This window comes from Candoia aspera, chromosome 4 (assembly GCF_035149785.1).
Source record: "Candoia aspera isolate rCanAsp1 chromosome 4, rCanAsp1.hap2, whole genome shotgun sequence".
NCBI lineage: Eukaryota > Metazoa > Chordata > Lepidosauria > Squamata > Boidae > Candoia > Candoia aspera.
Genome location: NC_086156.1, coordinates 92511469 through 92524372, shown reverse-complemented (window position 1 = coordinate 92524372; position 12904 = coordinate 92511469). Strand labels below are relative to the sequence as shown.

Genomic DNA, 12904 nt, shown 5'->3' with positions numbered 1-12904 from the left:
ATGGACATCAGGCCAACAGAAAATCTGAACCAGACAAGTGTCACAGAATTTATCTTGATGGGTTTCTCTATTGACCCAAACAACCAGACTCTTCTCTTTGTCATGGGCCTGTTTTCCTATTTGTTAACTTTAGCTGGGAATCTAACCATCATTACACTGATCAGGATAGATCAGCATCTCCAAACTCCTATGTACTTCCTCCTTGGAAATCTTTCCTTTGTGGAGATCTGCTACATTTCCACTACTCTCCCCAAAATCCTGTGGAACCTCCTGTCAGGGGACAAGACCATCTCCTACATAGGATGTGCATTACAAATGTATTTCTTTGTTGCTTTAGGGGGCACAGAATGTGTGCTTCTGTCAGCTATGGCATATGATCGTTATGTAGCTATCTGCCACCCCTTGCACTACACTCTGCTCATCAACAAAAGAGTACGTCGATGTTTATTAGCAGTTACTTGGAGTATTGGCCACTTTAATTCTATTGTTAACACAGCAATAGTATTTTCCCTCGATTTCTGCCACTCCAATGAAATCAACCACTTCTTTTGTGACATTCCTCCCTTACTATGCTTATCTTGCTCTGACATCTTCATCAGCCAGATGGTGACCTTCACCGTTTCAGGGTGTGTTATCATTCTGCCATTCTGCCTGACCCTCCTTTCTTATGTTCTCATTGTCTCCTCTGTCCTCAAAATCCGCACTGCTCATGGGAGGATCAAGGCATTTTCCACCTGTGGATCACATCTCACTGTGGTGAGCATCTTTTATGGCACCATCATCTACACCTACATACGGCCTTCATCTGTGCACTCTGTAGAAGAAGACCGCCTCATTTCTGTGCTATACGCCATCATTACACCACTGCTCAACCCCTTGATCTATAGCTTCCGAAACAAGGAAGTGCAGGGGGCCCTTTGTAAAGCTCTTGGAAAGAGCAGATTATAATTGTAAGTTTTAAAAGTTAAGATCCATACGAAATCATAAAAATAATTGATGTAAAGAAAAACCACTGAGATGTTTTCCCTCGGATTATTTTCGATAGTACCCAATAAATAATAAAGGAACTAACTTTGTTTTGCAGCAATATCGTTTACCTTATAGGGACTCATTACTCCCATGGGAATGAAATTTGGGAAAGTTGTGGCCACTTCATTTGTGGTCACACGATTTTAATTTCCAGTGCTCCTTTTCAGCTTCTCACAAGTCAATGGGGAAGCCAGCAGGAAGTCAAAACATGATCGTGATTGCCAGTGTTCTCTGCCGCTTTGCACAATGCTCCCTGCCAGCTTTGCACATCTAACGCATCATCCCTGACCTGTGCCACCTGTGGGAGTTTGTGACCTTTTTCACAAACTCCCCAACCAGTGCTGCACACTTGCACACCTCTGCACACCCCCACTGGACCAATCTTGCACCCATTTGCACCATCATGCACCATTCCTGACCCACTCCGCACCCTCACACACACTCTGAGACCTGCAGTGCACCTTCACACACCCTTCACAACACAAGCAACACCTCTTGTACACACTTTCTCAGCCACACCATGCTTCTCACATATCCCCACACACACTTGCCACACCTTTTGCACACCCCTTGCACCCTTGCACACCATCCCTGACCCATGCCACACCTCTTGTGAACACTCCCCAACCCACGCTGTGTCTCTCCTGCAACCCGGCAACCCCCTTGCCACATCTCTCATGCACCCATTGCACCCTTGCACACCATTTCTGACCTGTGCTTCATCTCTTGTGCACACGCTCTGACCCATACTACACCTCTCACACAATCCTGTGCACCCCTCACCACACGCCTTGTGTACCCCCTCACACCCTCATGCCCTTCTTTGACCCACACTGCACCCTTGTGCACCCCCTCACAACCTTGCACACTGTCCTGACCCACAACATGCCTCTTGTACACCCCGTGTACCCCTTACCACACGTCTTGTGCACCTCTTGAACCCTTGCGCACTCTCCTGGACCTGTGCCATGCCTCTCACATACTCCTCTCTGTAGCTCTCATGTACCCCCTCACCATCCCTGACCTGCACTGCACAGTGGCACACCCCCTCACTCTCTCCTCCACCTGGCAGCAGCCACTGACCAGCCAGCTGGCCTTGTACTTGCAATTTCCTGCGAGCTTCTACACTGACTTTACCTGTGCAAGCTTCCTGCAAGAAAAATCAATGGAGAAGCTGGCAGGTATTCTAAACCCCACTGAGGATGACCCAATGGGTCACGGGTTATCTACTAGTTTATGGAGAATACATTAATGTAGCATAACTAATGGAGATTTATTTATTTATTTGTTTGTTTGTTTGTTTATCAAATTTCTCTGCTGCCCGTCTCATACACAATTACTATGGGTGGCTTAAAGACAATAAAAAAACGATCCATAAAAACAGTACAATATAAAATTGATACAAATATAAATATACATAAATACAAATACAAATATAAATATAAAAATACAAAAATACAAAAATATAAAGTATATAATTCAAGTTGGCAATAGGATGTTGTTAGGATCTTGTCCTTGGCACAGTCATGGTGCCAGGCACCCTCATGAATGGCTATCTCCCCTCTCGTCCCATTGATGAAAATCCATTAATCTCTCAACACCAAGACAAATTCAAGCAAAATTTCAATGGGAAACTATTGATATCCTCCTGAGTTGCCCACAGCCAGATAAGCAACAAATAGCATCAAATAAACAATCAGAGAAGAAATAATACAGTAATCAAGGAGCCATTAAGGAAAACCACACCCCAAACAATATTGGCAGATGAGGCCATATAGATATGGGCCAGGACAGAGGAGGAAGGGAACATCACTACAGACGGTCGTCCCCATCTATTTCTCCCCCCCCCCCAAAGTGTGAGGAAGAAGGACCAGAGGAGGCACCGGGGGGGATCACCACCGCACAGTCCCTGGCATGCATCCCCATCGCCCCCTCGGCATTCGGAGGACAGAGGAAGGGGAAGAAGTAGGGATGGGAAGAGAAATCCCAAAGTCAGGGTTTTGAATCCCCCCCCCCCTTGAGAGGAAATGTCCCCAGTGTCCAGGAGAAGGGCTGGGCAGAAAGAGAGGAAGAGGAGCCCACAGGGGGCAAGATACAGGGATTTCACTGTCAAGTTTGATGGGGATCCCATGAAGCTGTCATTCTTCCTGACCAATGCTAAAAGCTATATGGAGGAGTTTGGGAGGCTGTTTCCTTCGGAAAGGGCTAAGATAAACGCTGTGGCCACCAAACTGAAGGGGAGGGCAGCTGATTGGTTTGTCCAATTAACCGAGTTGAAAGCCATGGAGTTGGAGGATTTCGAAGACTTCCTGTGGGCACTCAAGTTGCATTTGCTGACCCGTTAGCTAAAGAGAAAGCCAAGGTGGCTCTGAGGGAACTGATCCAAGGATCAAAGTCTGTGGCCGATTACGCCCTAGAATTCCAAGCCTTAGCTGCAAAGGTGGACGATTGGTCACAAACAACCTTAATAGAAATGTTTAAAGATGGACTGAGACCTGAGTTGCTGAGGTGGGCGTTGGGGTGAGCAGATCCTATTTCCCTGTATGACTGGATTCAACTGGCGGGGAACGTCGAGCAAGCCCATGCTAAGTTTGCACAAAGCAGAAAGGGTCCCAAGCAAATGGCTATGATGAGAGCGGCCAAGCCCCTGGGCACCACCGGCAGAGCGGGGCGCACGGCTTGGCAGGAGGAGAAGGAAAGCTGTTTCGCAAAAGGCCAATGCCTCCGCTGTGGGAAAGAAGGACACCGAGCAGTGGCATGCCCGAAAAGAAAACCCGAGGAGCATCTGGGCAAGACACCAAGGAAATCCCTCTCCTTGCCCAGGAAGATGAAGGCAGCGCTGGCTGAGAACGAGATGGAGGACGTCCCTTTCTTTGGAGATGATGGGGAGGCCGATCTGGTCCAGCCGGCAGGAAACGCCAGCCACCTGCCTTAAAGGGAGCTGCTAGGCAGGTGGTAGAGGAGGGACGCGATCACATTTCGGTGAGTGGCCACTTCCCCACACTGACAGTGAAGGTGAAATTGGGCTCCCGTACAAAAATGGTGGAAGTGTGGGCGTTGATCAATTCAGGGTGTTCCCATTGCCTAATGCACCCTGATGTGGTGGCCGCTTTGGAGCTACCCACATTTCCATTTAAACGGCCCATGATCTTTACCCAGCTGGACGGTATTACGGCGGGGGGAAAGCCAGTCACCCATTCCACGGGTATGGTGGCATTGCAAATGGGTAGCCACCGGGAGGGGCTGCCTTTCGTAGTGGCACCAGTGGGGGGTCCTTTGGTCATTTTAGGGATCCCTTGGTTGGTCCAACAAAATCCCTATATAAACTGGGTGCACAGGACTTTGACTTTTGGGGATGGTTTCTAACAAGCTCCTGAAGAAGACGACACCTCAGAGGCTGCAGTGGGGAGGGCAGCAGCCACAACTCCGCACTTTGCAGCCGCCCCACTAGAAGGCTTACCGGAGCAATACCAGGGTTTTGCAGATGTGTTTGGCGAAAAGGAGGCGGACCAACTCCCGACACATCGAAAAACTGACTGTGCCATAGAGTTGGTCCCAAATGCCCAACTGCCCAAGCCTAAAATCTATGCCATGACCCAAAAAGAACTGGCAGCACTGAGGGAGTTTGTGGATAAAAAATTGGCAAAAGGTTTTATTGAACCAGCTAACTCCCAGGTGGGTGCACCTGTTTTATTCTGAGCAAAGAAGGATGGGACATTGAGACTTTGTACAGATTACCGCGGATTAAATGCAGTTTCGATATTAAACAAATATCCTTTGCCAATAATAAAAGACATGTTAGCACATCTGGCCAAGGGGAAAATCTTCTCAGAACTGGACTTGAGGGAGGCGTATTTCCGTATCCGTATACGGGAGGGGGATGAATGGAAAACTGCTTTCAATTGCCCTTTGGGCTCTTTCCAGTACAAAGTGTTGCCATTTGGGTTGGTGGGGGCACCTGGGGTATTTATGCAATTGATCAATGAAGTGCTACATGACCATTTGTTCAAAGGGGTTCTAGTATATTTGGATGATGTTTTAATTTACACTGAAACGATGGAAGAACATGAGTGTTTGGTGAAACAGGTGCTCAGCAAACTGAGGAAGGCTGAGCTTTATGCTAAACTATCTAAATGTGAATTTCATAAGACTCAACTTGATTATTTGGAGTACAGAATTTCTGACAATGGCATCGAAATGGACCCTGCAAAGATCCAAGCCATTCTAGAGTGGGAGCGCCCACATACTCGCAGGCAGCTCCAAAGTTTCCTTGGGTTTTCCAACTATTATCGGCAATTTATCCAGGGGTTCGCAGAAATTGCATTGCCTCTCACTGACTTATTGCGCACAAAGGGTCTGGGGGACACACGCAAGGTAAAGAAACTGGGAGCGGTGCTCATGTGGACACCTGAATGCTAGGTGGCTTTCGACAAGCTAAAATGCCTGTTCACAGCTGAGCCTATCCTGCAACACCCTGATCCCACTAAACCATTTGTGGTTCAAGTGGATGCCACTGATTTCTCCATTGGAGCTCTTTTGTTGAAAGCAGATGCTGCTGGCTGCCTAAAACCCTGTGCGTATCTCTCCCACAAATTTTCTGAGACAGAAAGACGATAGCATGTCTGGGAAAAGGAGGCTTTTGCAGACAAAGCAGCTTTGGAGGCATGGCACCACCTTTTAGAGGGGGCCAAATGTCCTTTTGAAGTTTGGACGGACCATAAGAACTTAGAAGCGCTCAGCACACCCCGTAAGCTCAGCCCCAAACAAATTCGGTGGGCACAATTTTTCAGCCGTTTTAATTTTAAGTTGAAGTTCATTCTGGGTAAGAAGAACTTCCTGGCTGATGCGCTTTCCTGCCTGCCCCAGGATTCGACTTTGGTGCCGGACGTAGTGGGTACATTGTGGACAGAACCTCAGTTGGGCATGCAGGCTGTCACTCGCAGCCAGACTCGTGCACAGCCGCCCTCAGATTCAGTTTCACCAGCTGGGGGGAGGCTCTCAATTCCTTCCCAATTGCAGCAACAGTTTCCCTCCGAACTGAAATCTGACACTTGGTTGCAGGTGAATAGAGACAATGTTACATTTGACCGAGGCTTCTCATGGAAGCAAAACCATCTCTATGTTCCTGACAGTTTGCGAAAGGAGGTCCTACTCAGGTCTCATGATGACAAACTGGCTGGTCATTTTGGATTTGTAAAAACCTTACACCTGGTGCGGTGCCAATTTTGGTGGCCCACATTGAGGCATGATGTAAAAAGTTATGTTGCCTCTTGTCCTGTCTGTGCCATGTCAAAACGGAAGGGGAGTAAACTGCAAGGGCTGCTGCAGCTGGTGGCCAGCCCCTCCCGTCCTTGGGAGGAAATCTCCATGGATTTTATTGTCGACTTGCCTCCAAGCCAGAGAAAGACTGTGATTTGGGTTGTGAAAGACTACTTTTCTAAACAAGCCCATTTCATTCCATGTGCCTCTATCCCGTCGGCTCAGCAGCTAGCCTGCCTCTTCCTAGTCCACGTGTACAGAATTCACGGATGCCCTGCCCGTTTGGTCACAGACCGTGGGACACAATTTACTTCCCAGTTTTGGCGGGCATTTTTAAAACTGCTGGGCACCAAACAGGCGCTGTCCACTGCGTCGCATCCTGAGACTGACGGATCTACAGAGGCTCTTAATGCCACATTAGAACAATATTTGAGAGCCTTTGTAAACTATCAGCAGGACAATTGGTTTGATCTCCTGCCTTTCGACGAAGTGGCTTACAACAACACAGTACATCAAAGCACAGGACACACCCCCTTCCATACTGTGTTTGGCTGGGATTTTGTGCCCATTCCTGACCTGCCTCAACACACTTCACCGCCTTCTTCCACTTCCGACTGGGCTGCGCACCTGGGCGATTCCTGGCGGGTAATTCCACAAGTGCTGGCAGATGCCCAGTCAACCTACAAACTGCATGCTGATAAGAAGCGAGCGCTTCAGCCTGCCTTCAAAGTTGGCGATAAGGTCTACCTCTCCACCAAGTTCATTAAATCTCCTCAGCCCTCTAAGAAATTGGCTCCTAAGTTTGTTGGACCTTTTCCCATTGTTGGAATTATCAACCCTGTTACTTTCAAATTGGACTTGCCGCACAACCTGAAACGCTTACATCCTGTTTTTCATTGCAGCTTGCTCAAGCCTGTTCACCACTCTGATCGCTGGCATCTCCAACCTACACCCCCTCCACCCATTATGATTGACAGACAACAGCATTTTGAAGTGAAGGAGGTCCTTGATTCCCGCAGGCTTCGTGATACCCTCCAGTACCTTATACGCTGGAAGCATTTCCCCCACCCTGAGTGGGTGGCTGCCCATGATGTTCACTCTCCTCTTCTAGTTAGGCGTTTTCACGCTGCTTATCCTATGAAACCTGCTCCTTAGTATTTTTGGGGGGGCAGTATGTCATGTTCACTGTTCCAATGTTCCTGGTACATCGTAACATTTCGCATGTCATTTCCCTGATACGTGTATGTCATTTGCCTGATACGTGTTTGATCTTGGGAGGGAGGAGGATTCCTCTTTGGGGAGTTGTTATCTGTTGGCTGCTGCGTTGGAATGTGTTTGGGTTATCTCATGTGTTCAAGGTTGCTTTCCCAGGATGTGTGGAAAATGGTTAACAGCATCTGGGAGGGGGTGGTTGCTATTGCCGGGCGAGGGGAGGGATTACGTTTGGAGCCGAGGGTTTTTAGTTTGTATTTGGCGTGCTTTTAGTCATTCTCAGCTTTCTCTGTATTTGCATACTATTCTACCAATAAATCAGATATAATTAAGTATCTGCTTGTGAGTCTGAGTATATCAGGATAGGCAATCATTACACTTTCATCCTAAACATATATTCCCCCCTTCTTTAATCAAATCCTTTTCCTTGCTGTATTGGTTAAAAATGTTTCCTAGCATATGAAAGAGCCTGCCGAGAGCATCTTTAGTCTGGGATTTGCACTGGGACCATTTAGACCATCCAATTTCTCAGGACTTTTAAAGGTTTGTGCTGTTGGTGAAAATTGGAGGAGGGGGTGGTGTATATAATGCCTTGTTCCCCTGGAGGAAAGGCAGGAAACAAAACAATCAAATAAACTCAGAATGCAAAGTATTATAGTAGTGCTTGGGAGCAGACTCTAACTAATGCCCAAATGTGTGTAGCAGAGAGAGAGGGAGAACACACAAACATCCACCCACACAGTTTTGTCAGGTGCTCTGGGGGATTTTTGATTGAAAAATAAGACAATAACGCTTTAAACAAAGAAACAAACAAATATTGGCTGAGCACTCTTCCACCTAATGACAAACTCATTTAAAGAATAAAATTTTGAACTCAAGACATCCATTGCATCATTTGCTCCTCCTCCCTTTTAAACTGTATCCCAATATGGCTCAAAGTTTGCTGAAGACTAGGGCCATGCCAAGAATTTTTTAAAAAAATTGTCTGCAAGGGTTAGTTCCCTTTTTCATCCAGACCAGATATCCTTATGCTTTAGAGTATGTTTGACAGGGACATGTAGTTGCAAAATAGACCCCCACTTGGAAGAAAACCGGGGTGCCCTCCTATCCTGGATTAATTATTATTCAAAATAAAGACCCACTTAGGGCCCCAAGGGAAGAGGGGCACCACAGTGTTTCCCCCTAGCATGCCCTTATCTCTTCCAGTGTCTCACTCGACCTTAGTTTTGAATACTGCCTTTAGTTTGCATTTGTTTCCTGATAATACTTTTATTAAAAACAATATAAAATTGTGCTGAAAATTTGCTTTTTTCTATTGCCCTAGTTATAAGTAAATAATTGGCTTATATTGCTTACTGCTGTTTAGTATTATTATTTTTTAAAAAGTTTATATTTAATGTAGTTGTGGGGTACAGTCTGGGGAATGGTCTGAAAGAAAACTGATTTTTTTAATCTATTATTTCACTTTCAGCATTTATTGAGTCTTAATTTCTTGTCAATTAAGCAATGGATGGACTAAAAGAGAGCTTTGCTGTGCTGTGTTTAGGGTACTAGTTGGCCTTAATGCAGCCCTGGTGCCTCCAATAGTAGCTTCAGAGAAACCCGGTGCAGTATAATGCTAGTAGCAACAGGAAATGAAAATAACATTAAAAGGTACTTAATGTTTAAAGGACTTATTTTGACATGGAACAAGACTGTGGAGACATCCTCCCTCAAATTTTCCCATTTGCATTGCTGATTGCTGTGGCTTTAAATATTATCCATGCTATATCCCCATAAATCATCATCTGCTTCATATTTTTGCCTTTAAACCATTTTCTCATATAGTAGTGAATATATAATTTGATTATTTATTAATTATAATTTCATTTTGCACTTCTGGAATGCATGAGCCTTTTTAATGTATGGTGTAAAAATCACAAAAGAATTGTTGCTCAGGCAGACCCCAGTCCATAATGCAAGATTATAACTCTCATCTCCATATTCACTGGGTTCTGTTTAAGCATAAATGATTAAAGTACATTTTAGCATGACAAATGAAGAACAAGGGGTCTATATTAATCAATCCCCTCTCCCAATCAACTGGAAGGTGCAGCTAGAATGAAGTTGGCTTTCTCCCACTCTCTGTCTTCAGTCTTTCTAAGCATCATGCAAAGTTTCTAAAGTACCCATTCAGACTTTCCGTTCTTCTTTATGTTGCTTCTCTTTAGCTCACTGCACTTTGATCTATGTGACCAACATGTCCACCCACCACATGATATCAGCTTCATCATAAAAGTAGCAGGAGTCAAAATTCTCCAGTTTACATTTCTCCAGACTGAATGTTAAGAAAAGTTTCTAATGGGAAGAATGGCTAGATGGGGGACCAATAACTAATGACCATGATAATTTGTCTACATTGGATGTTTTCAAGAAGGAGCTAGACAGCCATCTTTCAAAGATACTTTAATTTAGATCCATGCACTGATTGTGGTTTTGTATTTTATAGCCTCAATAGGCCCCTCCATCCTGTGATACATTTTGATAATTCTTAGTCACCTCTGATACTTTCCCCAAAGTTAATTACTTCTACCATTTTATTGTAGTTAATACGATAATGGACTACCTTAATTTTCCTCTCTTCTTAATTTCAAAAGAAGGCACTCACTGAGAGTTTTTGAACTTCACTGCCATTTGGAATATCTCTCTTAGGCTGTAAAGCAATTAACTCATAAAGTGACTAATAAGGTGAGGCTTTTGCCAGTCAAATGTCCAATAAAGGCTGCACAGCAATTTAGGGCATATTATAAATCCAGCTCCCAAGCCGCTCAACCCATGACTGACCACAAGAAACTAAATCCCTGTAGTTTTCACATGGGAACAGCTCTTCCAGAGCAGAAGCGGTTAATCCCTCAATTTCTTCTTCCTCTGGAGAAATTTCTGTCAAACAGAACTGTCTCCTGGCTGAGAAATCTACTGCTGTGTTGTCTCCACTTGAAGAGCAGCTTGCAGAGATGACTAACTGACCATAACACCTCACCTGGAAGCCATAATTTGTTTGTTTGTTCATTGCTTTATATTGATTTATATGGCTGCCCATCTGGCCAGTGCATCTTGGGGCAGCTAAAAACAGTTAAAACAATACAATACAAATACAATATATATTATAAATACCCCCAAATACTGTTCCCAACCAAGTAACACAAAACACTTCCCAAAACACCACTCACCAATAATGTGGGCTCTTGTCACATTTGCTTTAGTATTGGTCTCTAGGGAGAAAAATAGACTGCCAAGCCTCATCAACTGGCTGGTGGAGTGTAAGAGGGTATGGAATGTCATGGGAGGCAGCCCCAGAGTCCCTCATCCATGCCCCATCATCTGTTAAGCAGGGGTTTGTTTCCCTCCAGTCCAGGAGACTGGGTGGGAGGAGGAAGAAAAGTCAGGACTCCACCTGAAGTGCTGGTGGTTCTAGTGGAAGATTGGCAGGGAGGAATTGGGGAGTGGTGTGTTCTTCTTTCCTTTAGGTGCATGGTACATAGAACTCTAGGTGGTTTTATTGTTTCATGTGATGGTTATTCTGTAATGCAGATTAAAGCATGCATTTATTTCAGTCCCTGAAGTGTCACACTTGGGTTATCCTTTGTTTTGCCTTGTCTTTGGGGAGACACCTGGCTAGAGTAGAATGTCCTTTCTCAACTTCAATTAACATTGAGAAAGAGATACTCCTTGGCTTTGAGAGGGTTTCGTTTCACCTGGTAAAAATGGGAACTCCTTAACCTAGATGGCTTCATTCTTGGCATGAAGGCAAAACATTCTAAGATGAGATATGCTGCTCCTTATCGTCCTTGATCAAATTCACTGAGACACACTAAATGAGATAAAGGAAATCTTGGATTTACTCTCCATAGCCACCTTCTTTTCCTATCGCTAACAGGTTTCTAAACAGTGCAAGGGAGTCCCAGGTTCTTAGAAGTTGCTCATGGTGCAAAGTAACACCCCTAAATTTCCTGATACACCTTTGTGTACTATTTTTGTGGGATAAAGATTCTACAGGAGAAACAATACATCAGTGAATGTTGAGACAATTCTGTCTTCACCTGATTTCCTCTACCATGGGAATTAGAGTTTCCCATAAACTTGCCACTGCAATCAAAAAAAGCTTTTGTGATGCAGACAAATTTCCTCCAGCATCTAAGGATGGGTCACAATTGATTTCTATTAATGATGTACAACGTTCTCTGCTGGATTTTTCTCTAAGGTAAAAAAAAAAATGGATGAAGAGAAATTCAGCATCATTCAATGATGTGGGCAAAAATTCCACAAGTTTGGGTTTAGAAACCACAGCTTACTTTAAAAGCCATGGGAGTAGGGGAGGAAGGGAGCCAGGCAGATCTTAACCATTTGTTGAAAAAAAAAATGAAAAGAATATGGGCTTTTGTCTTATTTTTTTAAACAAAGATGACATTTTTCTAATTTTTAAGAGAATTCATTAGAACATAAGCATTCTCCTGTGTTACGGTCATTTTGTGGAGAAATATAGGGGCTATTAATTTTGGAAATGAAAGCTACCTGAAAATAGGATAGTACCACACACACACAAAGACACAAAAAAGGCTGCCTCTATACATATTCCACAGTGTCCAGAGTGCATTTAATATCTGTGCCTCTCCATCACAAAGTGGCAAGTCCCAAGCCACTAGCAGACCCATTTCCAATGAAAAGAACAATAGCTCGGTGTGATGTATAAAACCAGCTCCAGTAATCTATTTTGCAGATGAATTCTTCTTGATCTTAAAAGGCCCTTGGAATTCATTGGGAAAAAGAAAATTGGTATGGTCATTTGCACAAAGATAATGTCTACTTTGATTCTTTCCCTAATGAAAGATGGCCTGCATTCAACAGAAATCAGGAGCTCAAATTAAATTCTCTGAAGAGAACTGCAATTAGCAAGATTTTGAGGGTGTCCATCATTATATCTGATCTTGATTCTGAATTCACTAAAGCCTGGAATGGCAGTTTTCAGCTTGTGGCACTCATCATCATCATCACATTTATTACAGCCCTAAGGCCAGACACAATAAAACTATACAATGGCAACAATCTTATATTAATACATATATATAAAAACAAAAGCAATTAATATACTGACTATGCTGGCAGTTTTCAACTTGTGGCACTCAGCATGTGCTAATGCTAAAGCAACTCATAGCACCCTGAAAAGCAAGGCTATTTAGTAGGGATAAGGGATTGTAAATCATCACCTTCTCAAGTGCTACCACTGGTCCAGAGTGGCAAGGCTCTACTTCTGTCTCAGCTGTGTCTCCCTTTCAAATGTCATTCCCTTCCTCATACAAAGGAGGAAAAAGACACAGAACATTTCAGTAAGAAAAAACAGGATAGAAAATATCTTCAAAATAAAGTA

At 44.2% G+C, this 12904-nt stretch overlaps 1 protein-coding gene across 1 annotated transcript; it reads left to right on the top strand.

Annotated features, from left to right (window-relative positions):
• LOC134496666 (olfactory receptor 5V1-like) lies at positions 1-948 on the top strand. The gene has a single exon (XM_063302378.1). It carries the CDS (start codon positions 1-3, stop codon positions 946-948), a length of 948 nt encoding a protein of 315 aa, XP_063158448.1.
• Positions 949-12904: the final 11956 nt, after the last annotated feature.

Coding starts and splice junctions, on each gene's coding strand:
- LOC134496666 (XM_063302378.1), top strand. CDS start 1: ATGGACATCAGGCCAACAGAAAATCTGAACCAGACAAGTGTCACAGAA.